The sequence below is a fragment of the Salvelinus namaycush genome, chromosome 19, assembly GCF_016432855.1.
Source record: "Salvelinus namaycush isolate Seneca chromosome 19, SaNama_1.0, whole genome shotgun sequence".
Taxonomy (NCBI): domain Eukaryota; kingdom Metazoa; phylum Chordata; class Actinopteri; order Salmoniformes; family Salmonidae; genus Salvelinus; species Salvelinus namaycush.
The window spans coordinates 42,618,445-42,643,561 of record NC_052325.1 but is presented as its reverse complement, the minus strand read 5'-3'; the positions used below and the strand labels follow the sequence as shown (position 1 = coordinate 42,643,561).

General features: G+C 43.9%; 2 protein-coding genes across 3 annotated transcripts in view; one reads left to right on the top strand and one right to left on the bottom strand.

Moving 5' to 3' along the window:
- Window positions 1-5,771, top strand: part of znf142 (zinc finger protein 142) — a 10,749-nt gene extending 4,978 nt beyond the window's left edge. Inside the window, exons 5-8 of the mRNA XM_039015038.1 lie at window positions 8-185; window positions 881-3,896; window positions 4,111-4,216; window positions 4,336-5,771. Of these exons, the coding sequence (XP_038870966.1) occupies window positions 8-185; window positions 881-3,896; window positions 4,111-4,216; window positions 4,336-4,901 (3,866 nt within the window). The 3' untranslated portion in view covers window positions 4,902-5,771. The remainder of the gene's footprint in view (window positions 1-7; window positions 186-880; window positions 3,897-4,110; window positions 4,217-4,335) is intronic.
- plcd4b (phospholipase C, delta 4b) lies at window positions 5,244-25,117 on the bottom strand. 2 transcript variants are annotated; one of them, XM_039015039.1, is made up of 16 exons: window positions 24,747-25,117; window positions 20,967-21,020; window positions 20,600-20,758; window positions 18,292-18,520; window positions 17,825-17,954; window positions 17,259-17,490; window positions 14,638-14,839; window positions 10,238-10,382; window positions 8,992-9,144; window positions 7,854-8,015; window positions 7,443-7,593; window positions 7,171-7,287; window positions 6,912-7,087; window positions 6,639-6,771; window positions 6,271-6,420; window positions 5,244-5,975 (listed from the first exon to the last, which is right to left on the bottom strand). In XM_039015039.1, exons 2-16 carry the CDS (start codon window positions 20,986-20,988, stop codon window positions 5,875-5,877), a joined length of 2,262 nt encoding a protein of 753 aa, XP_038870967.1. In that variant the 5' UTR covers window positions 20,989-21,020; window positions 24,747-25,117; the 3' UTR covers window positions 5,244-5,874. The 2 variants fall into 2 exon arrangements, with proteins under 2 accessions (XP_038870967.1, XP_038870968.1); XM_039015040.1 differs by lacking the exon at window positions 24,747-25,117 and having other exon boundaries at window positions 20,626-20,758.

Here is a 25,117-nt window from a genome sequence, read left to right as displayed (position 1 = left end):
TTTCAAGGTGAGAAGCCCCACAAGTGTAACCTGTGTGACTTCAGGTGCCGTGATGAGACCTACCTCTCAAAACACATGCTCATCCACTCAGATGACAAGAATCATATGTGCTCTGAGTGTGGATATGTCACCAAATGGAAACACTACCTGAATGTGCACATGCGCAAACATGCTGGTGACCTCAGGTAAGTGATTTACTAGTTAGTTATTTTGCACATACAGTACCAGTCAAAAGTTTAGACACACCTACTCAGGGTGTCATCAAGGCAACTTTGAAGAATCTAACATTTGTTGAACACTTTTTTGGTTACTACACGATTCCATATGTGTTATTTCATAGTTTTGATGTCTTCACTATTATTCTATAATATAGTAAAAACAAAGAAAAACCCTTGAATGAGTAGGTGTCCAAACTTGACTGGTACTGTCAGTCTTAGAGAACTGTCAGTGGCGCAGCGGCCTAAGACACTGCATCTCAGTGCTTGAGGCGTCACTACAGATACCCTGGTTCGATCCCAGGCTGTTGTGATTGGGAGTCCCATAGGGCGGCGCACAATTGGCCCAGTGTCGTCCGGGTTTGGCCGGTGTAGGCCGTCATTGTAATTAAGAATTTGCTCTTTACTGACTTGACTAGTAAAATAAAGGTAAAAAAAAGTGAAAATAGTGGTCTGTTTTATGGTGTGCATGCAGTAGTGTAGGGATTTGTAACTGATAAAAGCATTACAAAATACTTTTTGTCTGATGTTCACCCAAGTTGATGTGTATGTCTGCTCTAGCACCTCTTGGTGTGAGAAGTGGGATATCATATCAGGAGTTAATGAACCTAAGGCCACACTTAGGCATTGAGAGATTGACAGATCCAGTCCGTTTCCTCTCCCAGGTACCAGTGTGACCAGTGCTCCTACCGTTGTCACCGCACGGACCAACTCAACAGCCACAAACTCCGACACCAGGCCAAATCACTGATATGTGAAGTCTGTGCATATTCATGCAAGCGCAAGTACGAGCTTCGCAAGCACATGCTCCTCAAGCACTCTCAGGGAGAGGGCCATCAGCCTCCAGTCTTCCAGTGCAAGTACTGTCCCTATCAGACATGCTACCGCCAGGCTCTGCACAACCACGAAAACTGCAAACATACCCGGACTCGAGAGTTCCGCTGTGCCCTCTGCCCCTACTCCACTTACAGCAGCACCGGCCTCTTCATCCACAAGAGGAAGGCTCATGGATACGTGCCTGGCGATAAGGAGTGGCAAGAGAACTATGCAGAGAAGGAGAGGGAGAACTCTGTGGACCTACTGCAGGGCTTCTACAAAATGCCAGCCAAGAACTCCGCTGAAGGTCCTATCAAGAACCTACAGGAGAAAGTCGCTGGCTCTGCTGTTCAAAATGAACACAACCTAGAAACTGTAACTGGCCCCAAAACCACAGAAATGGCAAATAAAAAATCTGATATTGTCCAAGTGGTAGTTGACAAAGGGATTCTGGCATGTCACAATTCAACAGATAATCCAGAGCAATGCTGTACTTTAGTTTTGACAACAATAGCTAACACAGAGTGCACTGAGATGGCATCCATGGAGGGTGAGACGCCAAACAGCAGAGACCCAACTTACAGAAGACCCACAGTGGACCCTAAAGGATCTAACACCCTGAGTCAAAAGCCAGCATCTGCAAGTGAGGCGGAGGAAGAGGACATGGCTATGGAGGATTGTGATGACCTAAATGATTCAGAAGACCGAGAAATTCCTTTAACCGCTACAAGGCAACAAGCAGAGGCTGCAGAGAACAACACACATATAGTGGAGGTGTCTAGCGCAGCTAGCAACTCATCCGCTGAACCATTGGCGCAAAGCACCGACTCTGAGATTCGTCTGAAGGCCATGAGGAAGCAAGACAAGGACCAAGCGGAGGCTCTGGTCTTGGAAGGCCGGGTTCAGATGCTGGTGGTGCAGAATGAGGCCGGAGAGGCTAGCATATACCGGTGCGAACACTGCTCCTACGTGACTCGCAAGCAGACCTCTCTCCGACACCACTGCCATTCCCTCTGCCTCGCCAGGTGGAAGAGACTCAAGTGCCAAGCCTGTGGGGCGCAGTTCAAACAGAAGAGAGGCCTGGACACCCACCGCCTCAGGAAGTGTCCCGCTCTGCAGAAGAACACCAGGAGGTTCATTGGCACTCCCTCTGCTAGACAGTCTGGAGAAAGGGACTCGGGTCAGGGTAAATACCAGAACCCTGATAAAACCACAACCGCAGATCAATCAGAGATAGTATCTTGTGATGTTGCCCCAACCGAAGATTCCATAGACACACAACCAGAAATGAGAGGAGAGGAAGCAAACTTGTGCGATTTGACCAATCCTGAAGGCTCCGGTGTGAGAGGATCTACAGCACTACAGAAAAGCCAAAGAAAGAAAGTTGGAAAGACAAAAACGCAAGTGAAAGTTGGCAAGGTAAAGAGACCTGTGAAGATTAAAAAGATCAATGAGGGGAAAATCTTAGGAAAGACGGACAAAGCCCATCCTGTGAACACAGAGAATGACAATGCGCATAGCTATATAGAAGATTACATGAAATTCACTTGCAAGATGTGCAGTTTCAGGTCCTCCAGGCTTGTGACAATAGAGCGTCACTGCTCGACGTGCACAAGAAAAGCTCCCACAAAGAAGGCTGTCCGAATTGTAAGCTCTCTGGAACAGGATGATGACAGCAATGAGGAGGATGAGAATATTAATAGTGGTTCTGAAGAAGATGTGGTTGAGATAAAGGTATCAAATCCAAGCTATTCTCCTAAATTGTCCTGTCCCAACTGTCTTTTCAGGTGCAAACAGAAGAGAGCACTGAACAACCACGAGAAGCGGGGCTGCCTGAAGCCGGACGAGGTGCAATGCGAATTCTGCTCGTTTGTGGCCAAGTCACAGAAAGCTATGGCTAACCATGTACTGGTCCATCGGAAAGACAAGTTATCGCTCCTCAAAAAGGTAAAAAAGTCAGTTTTGCGTTGCGGCCATTGCCCCTTTACTTGTAAGCAAGAGCGTTGCATGACCCAGCACGTGGCTCTGAAGCACGAAGGTGCCAGGCCCCATCGCTGCCGCTTCTGCCCGTTCAGCACCACACGGCGCTACCGCCTATATGCCCATGAATCTCTTCACACCGGCATGGGCCGCCACAGCTGCGACGTCTGCGACCAGACCTTTGGCGCTGCCTCCAAACTCCGCCAGCATCACAAGCGTGTCCACGACAAACAGCCCTCTCATTTCTGCACCCTGTGCGACTTCAGCAGCTACTCCCTCAACGATGTTGGACGACATACCCTCCGCTGCCACACAGGGAAGCTCCTGCACCCCTGCAGCCAATGTGAGGCACGCTTTAGCTCCGACACAGCGCTCAAGCAGCACTGCAGCCGCAAACACCTGAGCCCCGCCAGCGTAGCCTGCAAGCAATGTGACTTTATCTGTGGCAGCCAGGCCACCCTCAAGGTCCACCAGCAGAAAAAGCACCCTCAGCTGGACTGTGCCACCTGCCAGGAGACCTTCCCCACCCGGAAGAGCCTGGAGGAGCACCAGAGGACCCACCTCACCCAGCAGTGCCCGCTTTGCCCCTTTGCCACCCGTAAGAGGCAGCCACTCACCCAGCATCTTCTCGACGAGCATGAGGATGGCCCCCCAGAGGACAAGCCCCTAAAGTGTGCCATCTGTGGCTTCGCCTGTCGCCACCAACTGGTCTTTGAGCAGCACGTTCGCTCCCACGGGGGTACCCGCCTTTACAAGTGCACAGACTGCCAGTACTCGACTCGCAACAAGCAGAAAATCACATGGCACATTCGCATACACACAGGGGAGAAGCCCTACCACTGTGAGCAGTGCAGCTACTCCTGCGCAGATCCCTCAAGGCTAAAGGTGAGCAATGAGGTCCTTCAAAAAAAATTGCTGTAATGAAACACATGGTACTACACCATTTTATTTTATAGAAGTCAGGTCATCTCAGTCTAATACCAAACCGTAGGGCTTAAAAAGTCTACAAGGACTGGTAGAGGACCATATATGTTAAGGTACCATGTGTTACAAATGGCGTAGTAGATAACTATTTATCATCATTGCCATTCCATTATAGTATCACATGAGGATCCACCAGGAGGAGAAGAAGTACCTCTGTCCTGAGTGTGGCTACAAATGCAAGTGGATGAGCCAATTGAAGTATCACATGACCAAACATACAGGTACAAAGTACGAGTCACACACTATTGCTGTCATCATTTATAACAAATACATTTAGTTGGAATTCGATCATAAAATGACCTTTCCCCTGCCCTTTCTTTCTCTCTCCCTCCACCCTCAGGGGATAAGCCATATGCGTGCGACGAGTGCGAGTACCGCACCAACCGTGGTGACGCCCTCCGCATCCACAGGGAGACGCAGCACTGCGACGCTCGCACCTTTATCTGCGAGAAGTGTGGCAAAGGCTTCAAGACGCGCTTCCTACTTAAGACCCACCAGCGTAAGCACAGCGAGGAGCGGCCTTACGTGTGCGGCCTGTGCCGCAGGGCCTTCCGTTGGCCAGCCGGCCTTCGCCACCATTACCTCACCCACACCAACCAGCAGCCTTTCATGTGCCGCTACTGCCCCTACCGTGCCAAGCAGAAGTTCCAGGTGGTCAAGCACCTCCGGGGGCACCACCCGGACCAGCCTGTGGAGCAAGGGGTGGCCAAGGATCCCCACGCCCTCAGCCTAACCCTGCAGGATGCCCGTCTGGGGCGGCCGGAGGAGGGGGCTGGTGAGGAGGTGGAGGAGGGGATGGAGGTGATTGTACCGGATGGGGTGGAGGTGTTGGTGCAAGAGAGGGTGGAGGTGTTGGTGCAAGAGAGGGTGGAGGAGGTCACAGAAGGCCAGCAAGGTGAGGAGTAAAAAGGTTCAGGCCACTCAACTAGAACCTGAAAAAACAGACATTTTAGTGAACGTTTTGATGCAGTTTTCCCCATCCAAGCATGATGAGGACTGGGCTACAGCGGTAAACTGAATTAAACATCAACAAAGGACCTTGTCTTAATGAGTATGCATGTACATATACTACTGCAAAGTACACCATGAAACAAATATACAATTGTATGTTTAGTATTAAAACATTGTCAATTAACTGACAATTGCAAGAAATGTTGCTAACTGACAATTGCAAGAAATGTGCAGTTTAAAAATGTTTAACCAATAGGAATATAACTTTTTATATTAAGATGTTTTCAAAACAGCAGGTCTTTCATTTCTCTTTATTTGTAGAGCTCTATGCACATGCATACGTTACAGTATAACACTTTTACAACATGATGCATGAGATAGCGATATAGTTTCATGCCACACTTTGAGGAACTGTACAAAATGTCTATGGAAATGTTTCGATGGAGGACTAATAGTTTATGCAGTTAAGTTACTCTACCAGCACACGATGCAAATGTTGAATGGTAATGAAACAATGATATAAAAACAAAGGTCATTGCATAGTTTAACTCTAAAAGGACTTGTGAGCCCTGCAGTATGTCTGTTATTATACCAGTTTGATCAGCTAAGTGCTATTGAACATTGCTTAATGCGTTCCTATGACATACAAGTTAAAAAACATTGATTATTTTAAAAGATTTTATATTGGGGAAATGGCAAAATATCACTTAAATGCTGTGAATTCCCAGGTGTTTTTTCATCTTTCATCAGTGTGGTCCCACTAATGTTTACTTGAACAGAAATGGGTATTTATGTAGAAATACTGTAAAGCAGTTCATACCGATGTATCTTTCAATACTGATAATAGTTAATTTGTTGAAAGTGACAGCAATCATGAGGTATTGTAGCCCTTCCATGTGGTTAGAGTTTGCAGCCAATCATTGGGCCATCAGACTTCTGTTGTTACCTCAGAGATCTTGACATTGACAAACAGAGTAGACAGAGGGATAGCCGTTCCGTCTTTGGACAGGAGGTGGATGTGCCGATATCCTGGGGCAAGTGGGGAGAGCATCCAGAAGAAATTCAGATTTATGTCATGGAGATCCACTTAGAAACCATCACTCATACAGTAAAATATGTACATTTGTACATAACAGGCTTAAATAAAAACTCAGCTGAGATGTACAATTCAGACAGGTTTCATCAATTGATTTAACCTTTATCCAGGTAAGTCAATAGGATAAAATTAATTTGTGAAATAATTTGAAGAAAACTGCACTTGAGATTTACCCAGCTTTCCAGACTTTACACTATCTCAGTTGTAATATGATGATGTCTATTTTACCTGGCTGAATACAGGTGAAGGGCACGGTGAACTGGCCCATGAAGTCATTCCTGGAAGCCTTGTCATAGTCCTCCACCACAAAACGCACCAGGGCCAACTCTGGGACGTGGATGATAAAATTGAGGGTCTCGTTCCATAGAGGGTTAAAACCTGTAGATGGGGCAGCAGAGACCAGGATTTAGGCAGCCAAGAGAAGGACTAGGGTTCTATGGCATGTTCTATCTCATTTACTAAAACATGGCAAGGTGCGTACTATTTACATGTAAAAAAATATATAATAATGCATGCATTTTCGTCCCCGAGTAGACCGAGTCTGTACAAAGACCCCAATGCATCTCTTTGTCAGGCCATGTAAGATGGTCCCTCACCATTGTTGTCAATGTAACTTGTCTCTTGCTTGGCTTGGTCTTGCGATACTCCGTAGATCTCCACTCTAACCAGAGGGTCAACGATGGAGCCCTCCTTCTGGTTCACCTTTGGTAGCTGCTGCCCACTAATTACCTGATGGACACACACGCACACACACAATCAAGACTCGGACAAGTATAAACATGCAAAAAGTAAACCTCCAGAACACACAAACTGTACATGCACAAAGGCACACAACATAGTTGTATGATACAGAGCAGTTGTTTCTGCACCTGGATAGACAGTTGGAGTGATGTGTAGCCATCCCAGTCCTGGGGTCTTTCTGGGTCAAAAGAGTCATCATTCCTCATGAAGTCAGGTTTGAGGACGTAGCCACAGCAGCCATTCTGACTGAAGAGCCCATCGTTCAGATCCATCTCCAACCCAGCCGTCTGGACGTTCAGCGCCACTAGGAGAAGATCAACCAACCAATCAATCAATCACATGCATTTATTTCTATATGTATGGATGTTATTATGCAATATGTTTCACCTAACTGACAGCCCACGTTCCACAGCTCCTGTGGGTTGTAGTTGGAGGAATCGGTCCTCATGCCGCTGGGATAGACTCTGCTAAGCTGTCTGCTGTTGTGGTGCACAAACTCCGTCCCTGAGAAAGACAGCCATACAGCGACGTTTTTTCCTATCCCCTAACCCAGGGGACCTACAACAGTGAATGGGAGTGAATTCCTCACCGTTGATCCTTGGCAATATATGAATACATTGTTTGCTATGTAGGTATTGCTAAAATAGTTCAGAGCGCACCTGTGTCCTTTGCAAGTTTCCTGGCCTTGGACTCTGAGAAAGAGGACATTTCGTAGCACTTGGAGTGCAAGCGAGAGTACTCAAAGCTGTGAAAATGGACACTCTTGCAGTACACCACCAGATCCGAGAGTTCCCTAGAGAACTTGGATTTCTGAGGAGACAGGAAATTACCTAATCTCACCTGCTTTGTGGCTATTGAACCAAGGCAAAACATGATTAGCTGGCAGATCAAGGTACAGCGTTCATTGCTTGCTTACTGTGTGATAGACAAAAACATCTACATTTTTTACATAACGGCAGGATGTATTAACAGTAATAATGTGTGAATGTATAAGTGTAATAGTTGGTGCAGATGATGGCAAGAAGTTGCCAGACGTTCACCTCCATCCATTTATCCATCCATCCCCATACCTTATCATGGAGACAAAGGGCCTCTGCAGACAGGTTTTCTGCAGACGGGCTCTCAGGTTCAGCCTCATCGCTGACCTCGTCAGTGGCCTCATCGGTCAGCGTTTCACTTTCTTCTAGACCGCCAATCTTCTTTGCTTTCAGCAGGATCTTTCCCTTCAAATCCTAATATGAGTATACACACACACACACACACACACACACACACACACACACACACACACACACACACACACACACACACACACACACACACACACAACCCACTCATAGGATATTCCTCATAGGAAGTGTTTGCCAATCATAAACGTTAGTATTGATTATCTAAAGTGCTCTGAATGGAAAAAGAATAAAACAAATCACTGGAGAAAACAGACTGTACTCAGTGGCGGAATGCGAGGCGGTGCGCGTGCACTGGGGCCCACGGCCATGGGGGGCTCGCAAGCCCTAACTATTAAGTTATGCATGGGCACCCTAGTTATCTGCATACCGGGCTGTATAACTTGTACACCAGACTTGTCAATGGTCAATCACAATGTCTACTATGAACCATTGCAAAATGCATCATGCTGTTTATAAGACAGGCCTACAAGTCAACAACACATCCTAATTATGGTTATTTGTAACTTAAATGTTTGGACACTACATAAGTCACCTAAATATTTCAATGTATTGATGATAATACATCTATTTGGTTCACATAAAACCTCACTGAACAGTAACAATGTCATTTTTTATTGGTATGCAAAGATCGCTGGGAAATATGCAAATACTATCCAATGATATTGTAGCAAAGATTCAGATATGTGGCTAATTGTTTGGTGTGGCTTTCAGTTAGTTATTTTTGGCCACCTGTAAGTGTGAATGTTTATCCAGTTCATCTGGTCTGTTGACTTTCAGTTACTGTTCTGCTGTACATTGGGGGCCCAGTGATCATTTTATAATATAACAATGTAGTAAAGCCACTGACTGTACTGCTCTTAGCTACACTGCTGAATAAAAACCTGAACATCGACAGGAAATCAAATCTGTAGAGAATGGGTTCTCAATTGACTTGTTAAATAATTGACTTGCCTTGTTGGTGAATGGTTACGGTAGAGTAGATAAAATAGAATAGAAAACACATTGAAGGGGGTCTTACATGGGGAGAGGGCAGCTCTTGGGTAACCAGTCCGTCCAGGGGTTCCCTGAGTAGCATGTCCCCCAGGATGGTGTCCAGGAGCTGGGCCATGACCCTTTGCTGCTCCACACTGCAGTGGTTCTCCAGGGACAGGATGATAGGAAACTCAGATGCCTGGGAGAGGGGACAGACGAAGGACTAAACAGGAATTCCTAAAGGAATGTGTGGATCTATTACAGTAATGTTTTGTATGATATGTTAAGGCTGAAGACAGATTGGTTTATGATGCTGAATACTTGGTTGAAGCAAAAACCAACACAGAAGACAAATGGTCAGGACAAGAACCACTTAGAGACTGGATTGGATAGAGCTGAGTGGTCATGGCCTCCCGAGTGGCGCAGCGGTCTAAGGCACTGCATCGCAGTGTTGCGGCATCACTACAGCCTGGGGGTCCCATAGGGCGGCACACAATTAGCCCAGCGTCATCCGGGTTAGGGGAGGGTTTGGCGGGGGGGTCTTTATTTGGCTTCGCTCTAGCGACTCCTTGTGGCGGGCCGGCCGCCTGCAGGGTGACTTCGGTCATCATTTGAAAAGTGTTTCCTCCGACACGTTGGTGCAGCTGGCTTCCGGGTTAAGCGACCGGGTGTTAAGAACCACGGCTTGGCGGGTCATGTTTCGGAGGACACATTATTCGACCTTCGCCTTTCCCGAGCTCATTCGGGAGTTGCAGCAATGAGACAAGGTCGTAATCCCAAAATTTGGGAGAAAAAGTGGGTAAAAAATTACAAACAAAAAAATGTAATACAAAAATAGCTGAGTGGTCATGAATGTGTGATGGAAATGTTCTGTTTGTGTGTCAGATCAATGCTGCTTGTCTAATAGCCACTCATGTGAGTGACTGATTGATTGTACATGGGAGGAATCCTCACATCCGCAGTACGCCCATAACATTGCTCTGGGATCCAAGAGAAGTATCTTGGTTTCAAGGTCTCAGCTTTGAGAGAAGTCTCATGAGCTATCGGTCAGTCACATGCAGGAACTAATGTTAATAATGAATAATGAATAATGTAAATCATGCTTATATGACTTGTTTGTGTAGCAGTATATAAGGACGAAAAGGGAACGCCCTTGTGAGAGTTTTCATCAAGCATGGATTGAGTTTGTGAACCTTGATAATAAAGATTGATTAATTTACTTTGAGTTTGAGTCCTTAGAGGTGAATTTCCACAGCAAACGGTATAATTAACTCAGGTATTGAGGTGCCCACCTTGAAGGCGTACTCTCCCAGCGTGGTGATGACGTCTCTGAAGAGGATCTTGGAGGTGAAGGTGTGGCCGTGATAAACAACCGGCTCTCCATTCGGCCCGTCCCAACAATCCACCTCAACACAACGACAGCCCCGCTTTAGAGCCCTGCACAGCAAGTACGCAGACACTCAGACATGGACTGAAAACTGTTTGAAAGATGGTTTGGTTTGTAAGAAATGAGAAGTTCTGTGTCTCACTTCCATACAAGCCAGAGATGGGCAACTCCAGTCCTAGAGGGCCAGATTGGCATCACACATTTCCCCCAGTCCTAGCTAACACTGATTAAACGAATTGTATTCAAAACTGGAGACCATTTTTTATTTAACCTTTATTTAACTAGGCAAGTCAGTTAAAAACGAATTATTATTTACAATGACGGCCTACCGGGGAACTGCCTTGTTCAGGAAGGGTCAGAAAGACATATTTCTACCTTGTCAGATCGGGGATTCGATCCAGCAACCTTTCGGCTACTGGCCCAATGCTCTAACCACGAGGGAACCTGCCGCCCCGAGCATGTCTGACCATGATTAGTTGGTTATTAGATATGTGTCAGATAGGGCTGGGGCAAATGTGCATAGGCACCTGAGCAATGGCACAAATGAAGCAGCTGCACCCACACTTTCAAAATAAGAGTGCAAACGTATGTTGTTGCACCCTCACTTTTTTACCAGAAAATGATCATGATCCATTGGGTAATTTGTCATTTTCAATGATTAGCAATCTTTTGAGTTAGTCTACTAAAATACATATGTCCATATTATATATTAATAGCACCCCCTCCTCCAGTCGCTTCAAGATGAATGGTTTTGTCCACTGGAAAGTTTTGCATCGCTCCCGCATACCACTGTTTTGGCACAATTAGAAATCACTACTGGTGTTTAAAAAAAAGGCACCTGCTAAAAAAATGTTTACAACTATTTTGTTGGGCTGTTACATTTGTATTGTCGTTTCATGGCCGATGGTGTTGGTTCAAAGGTGTTTTTACATATCATTTGAGCTGCGTGCACCATGAGAAAATTCCTTGTATCATTTCACTTTTCCTGTATGAACCATGATGAGCATGCCACGGCATATTTGTTTTTTACCTAGCTGGCTCTGTGTTATGTTTGGGCAAATCCAACACAACACTTCAATGAGTACCACTCTTCATATTTTCAAGCATGGTGGTGGCTGCATCATGTTATGGGTATGCTTGTCATCGTCAAGGACTGTGGAGTTTTTTTGTATAAAAATAAACTGAATGGAGCCAAGCACAGGCAAAATCCTAGAGGAAAACATGGTTCAGTCTGCTTTCCAACATGAAGCAGATGCTAAACTACAGGACTGTTTTGCTATCACAGACTGGAACATGTTCCGGGATTCTTCCGATGGCATTGAGGAGTACACCACATCAGTCACTGGCTTTATCAATAAGTGCATCGAGGACGTCGTCCCCACAGTGACTGTTTGTACATACCCGAACCAGAAGCCATGGATTACAGGCAACATTCGCACTGAGCTAAAGGGTAGAGCTGCCGCTTTCAAGGTGCGGGACTCTAATCCGGAAGTTTATAAGAAATCCTGCTATGCCCTCCGACACACCATCAAACAGGCAAAGCGTCAATACAAGGCTAAGATTGAATCGTACTACACTGGCTCCGACACTCATCTTATGTGGCAGGGCTTGCAAACTATTACAGACTACAAAGGGAAGCACAGCCGCGAGCTGCCCAGTGACACGAGCCTACCAGACGAGCTAAATCACTTCTATGCTCGCTTCGAGGCAAGCAACACTGAGGAATGCACGAGAGCATCAGCTGTTCCGGACGACTGTGTGATCACGCTCTCCGTAGCCGACGTGAGTAAGACCTTTAAACAGGTCAACATTCACAAGGCTGCGGGGCCAGACGGATTACCAGGACGTGTGCTCCGGGCATGTGCTGAACAACTGGCAGGTGTCTTCACTAACATTTTCAACATGTCCCTGATTGAGTCTGTAATACCAACATGTTTCAAGCAGACCACCATAGTCCCTGTGCCCAAGAATACGAAGGCAACCTGCCTAAATGACTACAGGCCCATAGCACTTACGTCCATAGCCATGAAGTGCTTTGAAAAGCTGGTAATGGCTCACATCAACACCATTATCCCAGAAACCCTAGACCCACTCCAATTTGCATACCGCCTAAACAGATCCACAGATGATGCAATCTCTATTGCACTCCACACCGCCCATTCCCACCTGGACAAAAGGAACACCTATGTGAGAATGCTATTCATTGACTACAGCTCAGCGTTCAACACCATAGTACCCTCAAAGCTCATCACTAAGCTAAGGATCCTGGGACTAAACACCTCCCTCTGCAACTGGATCCTGGACTTCCTGATGGGCCGCCCCCAGGTGGTGAGGGTAGGTAGCAACACATCTGCCACGCTGAGCCTCAACACTGGAGCCCCCCAGGGGTGCGTGCTCTGTCCCCTCCTGTACTCCCTGTTCACCCACGACTGCATGGCCAGGCACAACTCCAACACCATCATTAAGATTGCAGACGACACAACAGTGGTAGGACTGATCACCGACAACGACGAGTCAGCCTATAGGGAGGAGGTCAGAGACCTGGCCGGGTGGTGCCAGAATAACAACCTATCTCTCAATGTAACCAAGACTAAGGAGATGATTGTGGACTACAGGAAAAGGAGGACCGAGCATGCCCCCATTCTCATCGACGGGTCTGTAGTGAAGCAGATTGAGAGCTTCAAGTTCCTTGGTGTCCACATCACCAACAAACTAGAATTGTCCAAGCACACCAAGACAGTCGTGAAGAGGGCACGACTAATCCCCCTCAGGAGACTGAAAAGATTTGGTATGGGTCCTCAGATCCTCAAAAGGTTTTACAGCTGCACTATCGAGAGCACGCATGCCTCCGATCACAAGGCACTACAGTGGGTAGTGTGTACGGTCCAGTACCTCACCAGGGCCAAGCTTCCTGGCATCCAGGACCTCTATACCAGGCGGTGTCAGAGGAAGGCCCTAAAAATTGTCAAAGACTCCAGCCACCCTAGTCATAGACTGTTCTCTCTGCTACCTCGCAGCAAGCGGTACCAGAGCACCAAGTCTAGGTCCAAGAGGCTCCTAAATAGCTTCTACCCCCAAGCCATAAGACTCCTGAACAGCTAATCAAATGGCTACCCAGACTATTTGCATTGCCCCCTTTGGAACGTTGCTGCTACTCTCTGTTATTATCTACGCATAGTCACTTTAATAACTCTACCTACATGTACATATTACCTCAATTATCTCGACACCGGTGCCCCCGCACATTGACATTGACTCTGTACCGGTACCCCCTGTATATATCCCCGCTATTGTTATTTACTGCTGCTCTTTATTTGTTATTCTTATCCTCTTACTTTTTGGGGGGGTATTTTCTTAAAACTGCATTGTTGGTTAAGGGCTTGTAAGTAAGCATTTCACTGTAAGGTTGTATTTGGCGCATGTGACAAATACAACTTGATTTGGATTTGATTTGTATCTCGATAAAACAGCTCTGCTTGGTAAGTGTAATATGGACCAAAAAGCCATTTCTACACTCTTTGCATCAAATATGTATGCTGCTGAGACAAGTTAATACAAAAAATGTTATGGTGACAGTGAGTCAAGCAAAGGCATCAAAAAAAGTCCATGTTGGAGGAAAAGCTGAAAGGTCAATTAGTGTGCTTGCTGAGACTACACTTTTGTTATTCCTCATACTTTTCATGATTATTTGGTTTCTTCACGATTCGTTGTCAAATATGTAGCCTACTCATTGTAGTTGTTGTTTAAAAGCCCACCATTAAAAACATTATGATAATAAAAAAGAATTGATAGTAGTCCAGTCCTGTAACTACAGGCTACAGTTTAAAAAATAAATAAAACCCTTTTATTTTCTCTCATCTTAAAAAGGCAAGATTCTCAGGTTAGGCTACAGTAGACAAAAATAAGATTTAATTTAACAATGTTTTTTCTTAACCTACCAAGTACAAAATTATCATTCTTATTGGCTAAAACAATATTATTGCTGCCATTTTTTTAAATTTCATTTCCTCATGGTCATGCATTATCCTGGCCACATTCTTAACAGTTTGGCCTTTGGTCAATCAATCACTAAGGATGGTATTTTCAGGGAAGGGGGCGGGATGTTTTTGAGTCACAAGGTTGGTAGGGTTTCAAACCTGTCAAATGAATTGCACTCACACTTTCAAAGTCAGGCACCCATGCAAATGTATGTCACCAATCAGGCCGGAGGACTGGATTTGCCCATCCCTGAGCTACAAAGGGTTATAATTGGATGTTAGGTATGAAGCTAAGGGTTGTAATGGTGAGGATAATTTTGTTCCTCACTGGATGTAGGCCTCCTGGCTGCTCTGTCCTCGGAGCTGGTCCTCCATCAAGTAGGTGTTGTGGGAGGAACAGATGAAGTAGTGGCTGAGGGGCCGGCTCATGTCCTGGTTCAGGGTCAGCCGCTGGGGATCCAAGATGGCGCCCTCTGGAGAGACCAAGTACATCTGGAAGCCATCTATAGACATGGCCCCCTGTTTCTTGGCTGTGTGGAGACATGGGAAGTTCCGTCTTATCATAAGTCAAACCCAATCAAAAAATGCTCAGTAACTACTGTAAAGGAAATTTTACTCTGTGCAACTTGTCTTTGGTGTCATAAACAATCTTTGGTTCTTGCCTGTTTCTGGTAAAGATATGGGGGGGGGGGGGGGGGGGGCTGTCATGACCTCCTCCTTTATTTGTCAGAACACCCAGAATATGTTCTTTAAGTTAAGATAGGAGACGGTGCCAGACACATGCCGGAACAAATTGTGACCGACCGGCTTGATTCGGTCTTATGTAGAATATATTTTTTCTTATGTAGAGTTGTTTTAGTTGGATAAAAGTAGAGACTTAGAGCTGGAAAATGGTATATCATACACTACAGTTGAGGAACAATGGGAAAGTAATTCTGCTTTGAAAGTTGAACTTGTAATGTCACTTTTGAGAAAATGGTCCTTGAATGTTTTGGTTAACCTACTGGAGAGCTCTCTTTGTCTACATCCTTTCAGCATCGTTCACACCCTCTTAAGCCTTAGCCCCAACCATATCTTTAAGGATTCAGATGTGGGGCCATTTACTAAACAACCAAAAGATTTCAAGACTAAAGGCTGGTTTATACTACGCCTATCGACAGTTGTCGCAGTGACATCATGAACATTCTATTGTCGTCCGACAAACCTGTCGTTGTCGTAAAAAGTTTATAAAGTATAAACACAAAAACTACCGGCTGAATGACATCAGCAGAATCCAAAATAGCTAGTGTATTTTAACACCAATAAACCCACCCGTTTAAAAATTAATTTAGTGTATGTCAATCTAGCAAACCAGGCAACTAAAAGCAACTTTATAAACAATTTTTTGGTTTGTTTCTAGCTTGTTAGCTGGCTAGCTAATGTTAAGTTAGCTGGCTAGCCAGTTCAAATAATGACCATATCATATAGCTGACGTCTTCACTTTAGCCCAATTGTCTTCATTATTACAGGAAAATAAAATCACAGCAAGATCATTATTTACAAGTTAATGGCGAGCCAATTACAGAAAATAGCTAACGGTTGTGAGTCTGATGAAATAAAAGCAGGGCATTCTACTGGATAATTTTTTAACTTGGACACTGTCTCGTTGGCCTAACATTATATCCTAATTTGACTTTGGTGCAGGTCATGTTCTTCACATTACCGTTTCTGGTAAACACATATTATATGAAATAAAATCAAAGTTTATTTGTCACATGCACAGGATACAGAAGGTGTAGTGAAATGGTTATTTGCATAGTGGAGTCTTTTCTTTAGACATGTAGCTAGCTGGCTAGCTAGCTAAACAATTAACCATAATCTCAACTCATAACGTTACTACCCTGCATGAATCTGCAGATAGTTAACCAACCAGGTTCAATCTTAGCTAGCTAGCCAACAGGCTATAATTAGCAATCCAAATGGCTCTGAGATACGAATAATATTACTACACAAATCATACACTTAAAATGAGCTTGCGAGAGACCCAGCTAACATTAGCTAGCTAGCTAACAGTACGCTTTAACTTGAAATGAAAACGACTTTGACAAAATTAGAAACGTATAATATCTGAAAATGTAGCTTGCTAGATTATTTTACCTGTAGACATGGATGGACGCTTCTCCCTCTGTCACAGATGCCATGGTTGCTCTTAGTTTGAATATGTAATCCGGAGACAGGCGTTTTATATACAACAGCCTTTTGTGTGTTCTCTTTTCGACTCCCTCCTCATATTTACAATCAAATGCCAGAATCTTCTCCATCTACTTAGCTATCACACTCCAATTCCACCAGGCATTCCACTGATTTCAAAACTCGGTCCTCCAGAAAGTGGAGAGCAACACTTTTGCAATTCTACTACGTGATATCTTTAAAAAAAAGCAGTGTTAGGAAGGATTAACCACACATACTGAACTGACCTGCTCATGTTGTAGACAAAAGCGTGCTACATGGTAGACCAATCTGAACTCATCTCTCGGCATGTCCAGGCCATCCATTATCTCAGCCAATCATGGCTAGCGGGAAGGTCCCTGTCTTTTTCTGTGGCTAAACCAACTAGGCTCGTAATTTAACAATTTTATTCATATTTACAGATGGCATACAAGTTTGTTATTAAGACACATGAAAGTTAACATGTTCCAGAAGGCATTTCTACAAAAATACAAATTTTGATATTTAAAAAAAGGTTTACGTTCAAAATGCCTCTCCTGTGAAGTAGTGATGTGCAACATACAGCTAGTTTCCTTACTTATTGAATGGTTAATTGTGGGCTCTTGTGGTTTACTGAAGCAAACTAGGTTATTAATATTGGGGTTGCCGTTCATTGTGATTGACATTGTCTCACCGAGGCTATTAAAGACATAATTCATTACGGTTGACTGTGGTTGGTTACAGTTGCACAGTGGTCCTTACCGGTCTCTGATGGCTCATAGCGGTCAATCAGCTTCTGGGCATGCTCCCAACTCCTCTCCCCCTCCTGTTGCTCCTGCCTCAGAAAGTCCTTCAGCTCAGCAAGGGTTAATGTCTGTCTGTCTCGGGAGTAGTCCTGGAACACCCGCCACATGTCCTTCCTTTCCGTCAGTATCTTATAGAACTGGACAAACTCCTCGTTCTCCAGACAACCTGACTTAGACTTATCTGCCAACTGAGGGTAAAGAAAATAAGCAGCATAGATTGTTACCTCTGCAGTCTTCCCGTAGTATTGTACTCTCAATAAATCATGCTAAAACAGAATTCCATCACCTGATAATGGAAGGCAGATTAGTTACTGATATTTGACTGTGATAGGTTTCTGTTAAATATTACCAACGTTGAGAACTATTCCACGACCTACAACATCCCAATTGAACCGCTGCTCACAATGTTAGGTTGATTCATTGACTGAGGATGTCATATGAGCAGTGGGAAGCATAGAATAAATATAGAAAAAAGTATAGTTTTGATACACTAAGACCTCACGAACTTGATGGGTACCTCACCGTGAAGAGGTGAAGCGCATACTCCTCGTTCATGTCCACATTCATCATCTTCAGCAGTGTGCGCACCTCCTTGAAGTTCATCCGTCCGTCCTTGTTTTTGTCCGCCTTCTGAAACCAGTCCCAGATCCATCTGAGGGAAGATGCTGGCTAAGGGCAACACTTGGTAAGACATGATTTAGAAAGGAGCAAAAACAAAGACTTTACTCCCACAACTGAAGTGTTTTTTGACCATAGAATTAAGAATTAGAATACTAGAATGGAAATTAACCTTCTTATGATGGGATAAATGTCAGCCATTTCGGTCAGCCAAAAGAATCAGGGAGCATTTTTCCTGCATAAGTAAAATCTGGATTTCTTCTCTTCTGCCATTAATTCCATGTTATGAACGTATTATGATAAGGCCCCACCAAGTCAAGTGTCACAAAACATCTAATAATCTGCCTGTTATCTGAATGGGATAAGGATACTGGTCAACCCTCTCTTTGTCATCCATGCTCTCAGCGTTCTGGATCAGCTTGCGTACACCCCGGATCCAGGCCTGCGCCTCAGAAGGTGACTCCGCCACCAGGTCCAGGTTGCCGCGGCGACCACGGAACACCAGGGTGAAACAGAGGTCAGCGGGGAACTCTTCAGCGACGCTCAGCAAGACCTCCGACTGGTGACCTTCACGCACCACCTCAACATCAGCCACAGAGACTAGAAAGGAACATTAGGCATTATCGGCCAGATTCATACTTAGAAAAGGCGTGCGTAAGAAAGGTGTAATTTCCTACATGCTTCTCAGTAGTCAGTATTCAGACGTACCTTATGAAGGTTCGTAACGGGCTTTGCAGGCGTGATTCCCTTGTGTGAACTGAATTTATTTTAATCAACCGCTGAAAACCCTCCCATTTGCTGGCCAACAGATTTTCTCGTGGAGTTTTTATTCAAAAGTGTTTTCAGTACATTTATCTTAAGCCATCCCTTTAAATACGATGTACCTTTAATTCGAATTTTCTCAATAGACTAGAATGCATCGAGATAACTGGTTCATAAAAATAGAGAAGAATGAAAGAAGCCATCTAAATATGCATCTTTGTCTCCGTTTCAGCACCAACTGGTAGATTTAAAAATACGCTGATCTTGTAGATTATTTAGGAACATTTTAGAGTTAGGAAAGTATGTATGAATCATAAGAAAACTGGTTTGGAGAGCCTTTACACACTAAATACTGTATATTGATGAATAAAAAAATGTGGTTTGATTCATCCTGAAAGTTGTTATATTCAAGTTCAATCCATGAAATATTGGAAGGTGGGAAAGAAAAAAAGTGTACAATAGGGGTTGAACAATAGTCCTATAAATCTACCCTAATTCTTACTAATCATGGAACTGTATGACAACGGTCCAGTCATTGTGAACCGGTGACTGGACCGAATTATGGAATTCAGACAGGTGGTCTGAATTCCATAATGATTCAAATAGGCTTCATGTCCCAAATTATTTCACAACATGAACCTAATATGATCCACTAACGCTAGAGGAACAACTTACACGGATGTAACAAAAAAAAAAAACGGAAACGGAATGATGCTAAATGTAAGCTACAAATTGAAAACTAACAATAAAGTGACAGAAATGTATGTGGGTATTACTGACGGTGGCTCCCGTTAGTGGCTAATATTTAACATGATACAAATTGTAGAATAAAACAAAAGCCCGGGCATAAGCTATATTTAAAACATTCTTTAAAGTCCATACATCAACTGGGCATCTTAAGCCCTACAGAAACCTATAGCTTGGGTGTCCAAATTTCATCCACACAAATGATGAGGGCACACAATGAAAATTCTGACTAACAGCACAGCTATTTATAGGCTTTTTCACTGTGGAAAGGTAGCCACAATTTCAGTTTGCTTCCATATGATTGGTTTCACATTCGTCTACAAGGAAAAATTATCTAAAACGATGGCTGTGTATTTACAATCCCCTTCTCCAAACGGATTATTCATTTACCTAGCTCTTATCATTAGCTCTTATCCATTTATAAATTACAGTGCATGGATAATGCTGCTATGTCTATCTGAAAAAAGAAAGATGCTTTTTCCATTTGGAACCGGCAGGTTTGTTCAACCTTATTCATGGTTTCCTCACGCGTAAATGTGGCGTCATTATGAGGGAGTTAAGTCAAGGTCAGAATATGGGCTCTCGAGTGGCGCAGCGGTCTAAGGCACTGCATCTCAGTTCTAGAGGCGTCACTACAGACACCCTAGTTCGAATCCAGGCTGTATCACAACCGGCCGTGATTGGAAGTCCCATAGGGCGGCACACAATTAGCCTAGCGTCGTCCGTCTTTGGCCAGGGTAGGCCGTCATTGTAACTAAGAATTTGTTCTTAACTGACTTGCCTAGTTAAATTTAAAAAAATAAATAATCTGTAGACACTTCCGCACCTTTCATTTCTTAGATATCCGCCCGAACGAAGTGGGTGAATAGCATGCTATTCTCATGCTTAAGTTCAAGGTCAGAAAACGCATAGAGAGAGAAGTGCATAAACAGGGAATATAACATTCCATTCACACGCGCTTAACTCGGGTCGGAATTGGGGCCTATGTGAAGACATACTTAGGCTTTTTCAATGCTAAAGTGATTTCTCAAGGAATGATTCTATGCATCATCCTTTTTTCAAAAAGATAAATAATGTGGCCGTCAATTCAGTTATCCACAGTATGTACAGTCTGTGGTCAATTCTTATAACGACTCCCTCCCTCCCGCCACTCACACCCTCGTTACTCACAGGTGGAGTGGCCTGTTCCTGCCCACCTGGACTTATACCAGATGGTCTGGCCATCTTCCTGTAGCCGGAAAAGCCGCTGCTTCTTCCACGATTTGGACTTGACCTTCTTCAACATGGCCCCCGCCTTCATCACCTGGAGGTCCTTGTCACCCTTGGCAACTGTGCAGAATCAGGGGTTACCATCGTGTTTACAAATACAAATACAGTCCATATCTGGTCAATTGAGACCTCAGTGTTGTTTCTCTATTCTGTTTAATGGAGGCTAACATCTGTACTCCAAAAGTTCATTTTTGAGATTTGATCAAAGAAAATGAAATTGTATTATTGCTTGTTTCCTCATGCAACATTTTAGTACCCATCAACTTACACAAGCTTTGGGGAGAATCCATGAACAGCCTTGACACATGCACTTGGTGATATCCTGCCAAAAAAAGAGAACAAACATAATTGCTGCGATACCTATTACGTTGTGATAGTGAAACATATACATAAGCTCTACAAATTATTAGCGGTGGTCAACCAACTACCTCCCTACTTGCTGATCAGTGTGGCCCACCATGGCTGAATAATTGTTCTAACTGTGTCATCAACATTATGGCTGGGTTGCCTGCAGAGCTTAGAAATCCAATCAAGCTTTTGCTTTCTCTATCCATCATCTATTGATTGGCTAAGAGGGGGGGGGGGGGGGGGGGGGGGTAGATGATTGACAGTCTGTGTGCTGCACTGGTTTTTCCAATACCGTCCAAACGATTTCTTTGAAGTAAAAAAAAGAACTGTGTTGCTACTTAATAAGTAAATACCTGCAGTCAACTTGTTCATCATTTCAGCTGTCACAATTTTTCATAATGAAGCTTACCGGTAGTTCCCAGACACGTGGTGTTTGTTTACAAGCACACAATGACAGGAGACCAGAGCCTTGGGAGTCACTCACTGTTGTGCAGCAAATGCCAGGTGATCTAGTTACAGTATGGAATTCACAACTTAACTTACGGTCAATAGTTTTAGAATGGTTTTTGTTTATTTGACTATTTTCTACATTGTAGAATAATAGTGAAGACATCAAACCTATGAAATAATACATATGGAATCATGTAGTAACCAAAAAAGTGTTAAAAAGTGTTAACAATATATTTGAGATTTGAGATTCTTCAAATAGCCACCTTTTGCCTTGATGACAGCTTTGCAGTCTTGGCATTCTCTCAACCAGCTTCATGAGGTAGTCACCTGGAGTGGATTTCAATTAACAGGTGTGCCTTGTTAAAAGTTCATTTGTGGAATTTCTTTCCTTCTTAATGCGTTTGAGCCAATCAGTTGTGTTGTGACAACGTAGGGGGATATACAGAAGATAGCCCTATTTGGCAAAATACCAAGTCCATATTATGGTAAGAACAGCTCAAATAAGCAAAGAGAAACGACAGTCCATCATTACTTTAATACGGAACATTTCAAGAACTTTGAAAGTTTCTTCAAGTGCAGTCGCAAAAACCATCAAGCACTATATCAAAACTGGCTCTCATGAGGACCTCCACAGGAAGGGAAGACCCAGAGCTACCTCTGCTGCAGAGGATAAGTTCATTAGAGTTACCAGCCTCAGAAATTGCAGCCCAAATAAATTCAGAGTTGAAGTAACAGACACATCTCAACATCAACTGTTCAGAGGAGACTGCGTGAATAAGGCCTTCGTGGTCGAATTGCTGCAAAGAAACCACTACTAAAGGACACCACCAAGAAGAAGAGACTTGCTTGGGGCCAAGAAACACGAGCAATGGACATTAGACCGGTGAAAATGTGTCCTTTGGTCTGGAGTCCAAATTTTGTCTTTGTGAGATGCGGTGTGGGTGAACGGATGATCTCCGCATGTGTATTTCCCACCGTAAAGCATAGAGGAGGAGGTGTTATGGTGTGGGGGTGCTTAGCTGGTGACACTGTCTGTGATTTATTTAGAATTCAAAGCCCACTTAACCAGCATGGCTACCACAGCATTCTGCAGTGATACACCATCACATCTGGTTTGGGCTTAGTGGACCATAATTAGTTTTTCAACAGGACAATGACCTAACACACATCCAGACAGTGTAAGGGCTATTTTACGAAGAAGGAGAGTGATGGTGTGCTGCATCAGATGACCTGGCCTCCACAATCACCCAACCTCAACCCAATTGAGATGGTTTGGGATGAGTTGGACCGCAGAGTGAAGGAAAAACAGCCAACAAGTGCTCAGCATATGTGGGAACTCCTTCAAAACTGTTGGTAAAGCTTTCCAAGTGAAGCTGGTTGAGAGAATGCCAAGAATGTGCAAAGCTGTCATCAAGGCAAAGGGTGGCTACTTTGAAGAATCTCAAATATAAAGTATTTTTATTCGCTTTTTGGTTACTACATGATTCCATATGTGTTATGTCATAGTTTTGATGTCTTCACTATTATTCTACAATGTAGAAAATAGTAAAAATAAAGAAAAACCCTTGAATGAGTAGGTGTTGTAAAACTTTTGACAGGTAGTGTAAATGTTTGCAAGCTAGATATCTTATAACTCTCTGTCTAAAATGTGCTAAATGCTCTGGAGTTGTGCATTTGGTTTGCTAATTTAGTATCTAGTTAGCTATCTAGCTAAGTGGTTAGCTTCTTCCAAAATCAAGTTTTGCTTGGTAACAGCAGATAATCCTGTCCTGGATCAAGAGCCTTGTTGCCTAATATTTGTTTTGTGTGTGCTGCAAACTGTGAGTAAGATTTTTGAGTTCTTGTATAACTTTTAGCTGGGATGTCTGTCCTGCAAATACATTAGCGCAATGCGCTCCTTAGCATTTAGTTAGCATTCTCTATGGGATTGTACATGTACTTCTTAGCATTGCTAACCTTTGGATTACAAAGGGTCAGTGGGGTTTTAAAATAGCTCCCCTTGTGTTCAGTGCTGGTATTACCGAATATCCCGGGATGGCCAAGGTCGGTATGAAGGTATGACAATCTGGATACCGCCCAAGCCTATTAATGACAGCAACTTTTGGCTCAGCTGTCTAGTCCCTTGGGAAAGAGGTTCTTAAACCTTCTCCAAGAGGAAACTCACAAGGATATTTTATTGTACACACTGAACAACAGACAAATGTTGCATAAAGGGATAGTTCAAATGGCTACTCTCCCATTTTTTGGGCTTTTCAATGGCTCTCTTTCCTTTTACAACCGTTGTAGAACAATGGCACATTTTTATAGTATCCTTGGGGGATGTTTTCAACTGTTCACAGCGAGGTCCATGTTCCATTGTTCAAAATACCACAGTTACTTTCCCTTCCAGGTCCACTGTTAGTAAATATCAACTCTTTACCCAGCAATACAAGTCGAGCGAAAGCAAAGAAACTATATTTTTGATACTTTTTAACCACCCCAGTGATGTTGTTGATTGTTGTGCGATGTTTGTGAAAAGATGTTAAAGAAGAGGCAGAAACAGAACTCTCATTTTCCTGGACCCCTTCTATAACTACAGTATATTCCACACATACAGTGCATTCTCGTGCAAATACAAAAAGTCATATGGTTCTAGCCAAAGAATAACCTTCTATGTTATTTGAGGGGCGGTGGCAGGAGTGTTTCGGGACAGAGAACTCTTTCAGGGGATTTGACTAATATGTGCAAGAGTGTGATCAACACACGCACAGAATCATGACTCACTGGTAAATTGGTCTCATACTCACACAAAAAAATACTCAAAGTAATATAGAAATACTATACACCCAGTGAAGTTGCAGCCTCATTATATGCCCATATGACTCCACTACAAGCACCCCTTATTATAACCATCTGTGATATCCACAGGAATGTTCAACTTCCCCTTTCATGAAAGCTCTGTGCTTGACCCTCACAGGTTGGTTCTACACTTCAGTAGGAGCTATGTGAAGAATCCTATAAACAAACCAGTCTTTTATCATGCATGTATAACATGCTTGTGCCAGGGAGGGAGGCTGGCTGAAGGACAACAAAGTAGAACCAGATGCTGTAATATGAGACAGTATTAAACAGGGACCGGGGGGTATATTATCATCAAACCAACACTAAACCACAAACTCTACTGAACATATACTGTATTGTATAGATGAGGAAAAAAGTTGAGTTTCTGTAAAGTAATGTGAAGGGTCAAAGGAGAAAAAAAGAGACTTACCAAATTGTAGACTGCTCCTTTGGGTCTTTGCCCCGACTCAGCTTGGGCTGCCACTGCTGTGACGAGCTCCAGAATAGATTGACGTTTGGTGAGAGCCAGTCCAGGAAAGGGCTCTAGACCAGAATTAGGGAGTGCCCAAAAGATAGCTGGCCCCCAGAGATGGGGGTCTGTTGGAGGTAGCAAGCCCAGTAGAAAGCTCCAGAACTTAAGACACCCAGGGAGTGTCCTGAGACCACTAGCCCTGCACAGGGAGATGGGGGGTGTCCAGAGGAAAGCTGGCTCAGTGTCAGCCTTCCTGTCTACCAGGCTCCAATCTGCCTGCGTTGTCTGGGAAAACTGATCCCCAGACAACACTGCCGCATGCTGGTACA

Bases quoted from the DNA above. Each gene is read 5' to 3' on its own strand.
- plcd4b (XM_039015039.1), bottom strand. From the start codon at position 20,988: ATGGATTCTCCCCAAAGCTTGT. The intron at 7,594-7,853 runs GTATGGGGATGG...CTGTCTCCTCAG, and splicing joins CCCTTTGTCTCCATGATAAG to AAATCCAAGTTCTCTAGGGA. The intron at 6,772-6,911 runs GTGCAGAAACAA...TGTGTCCATCAG, and splicing joins CACTCCAACTGTCTATCCAG to GTAATTAGTGGGCAGCAGCT.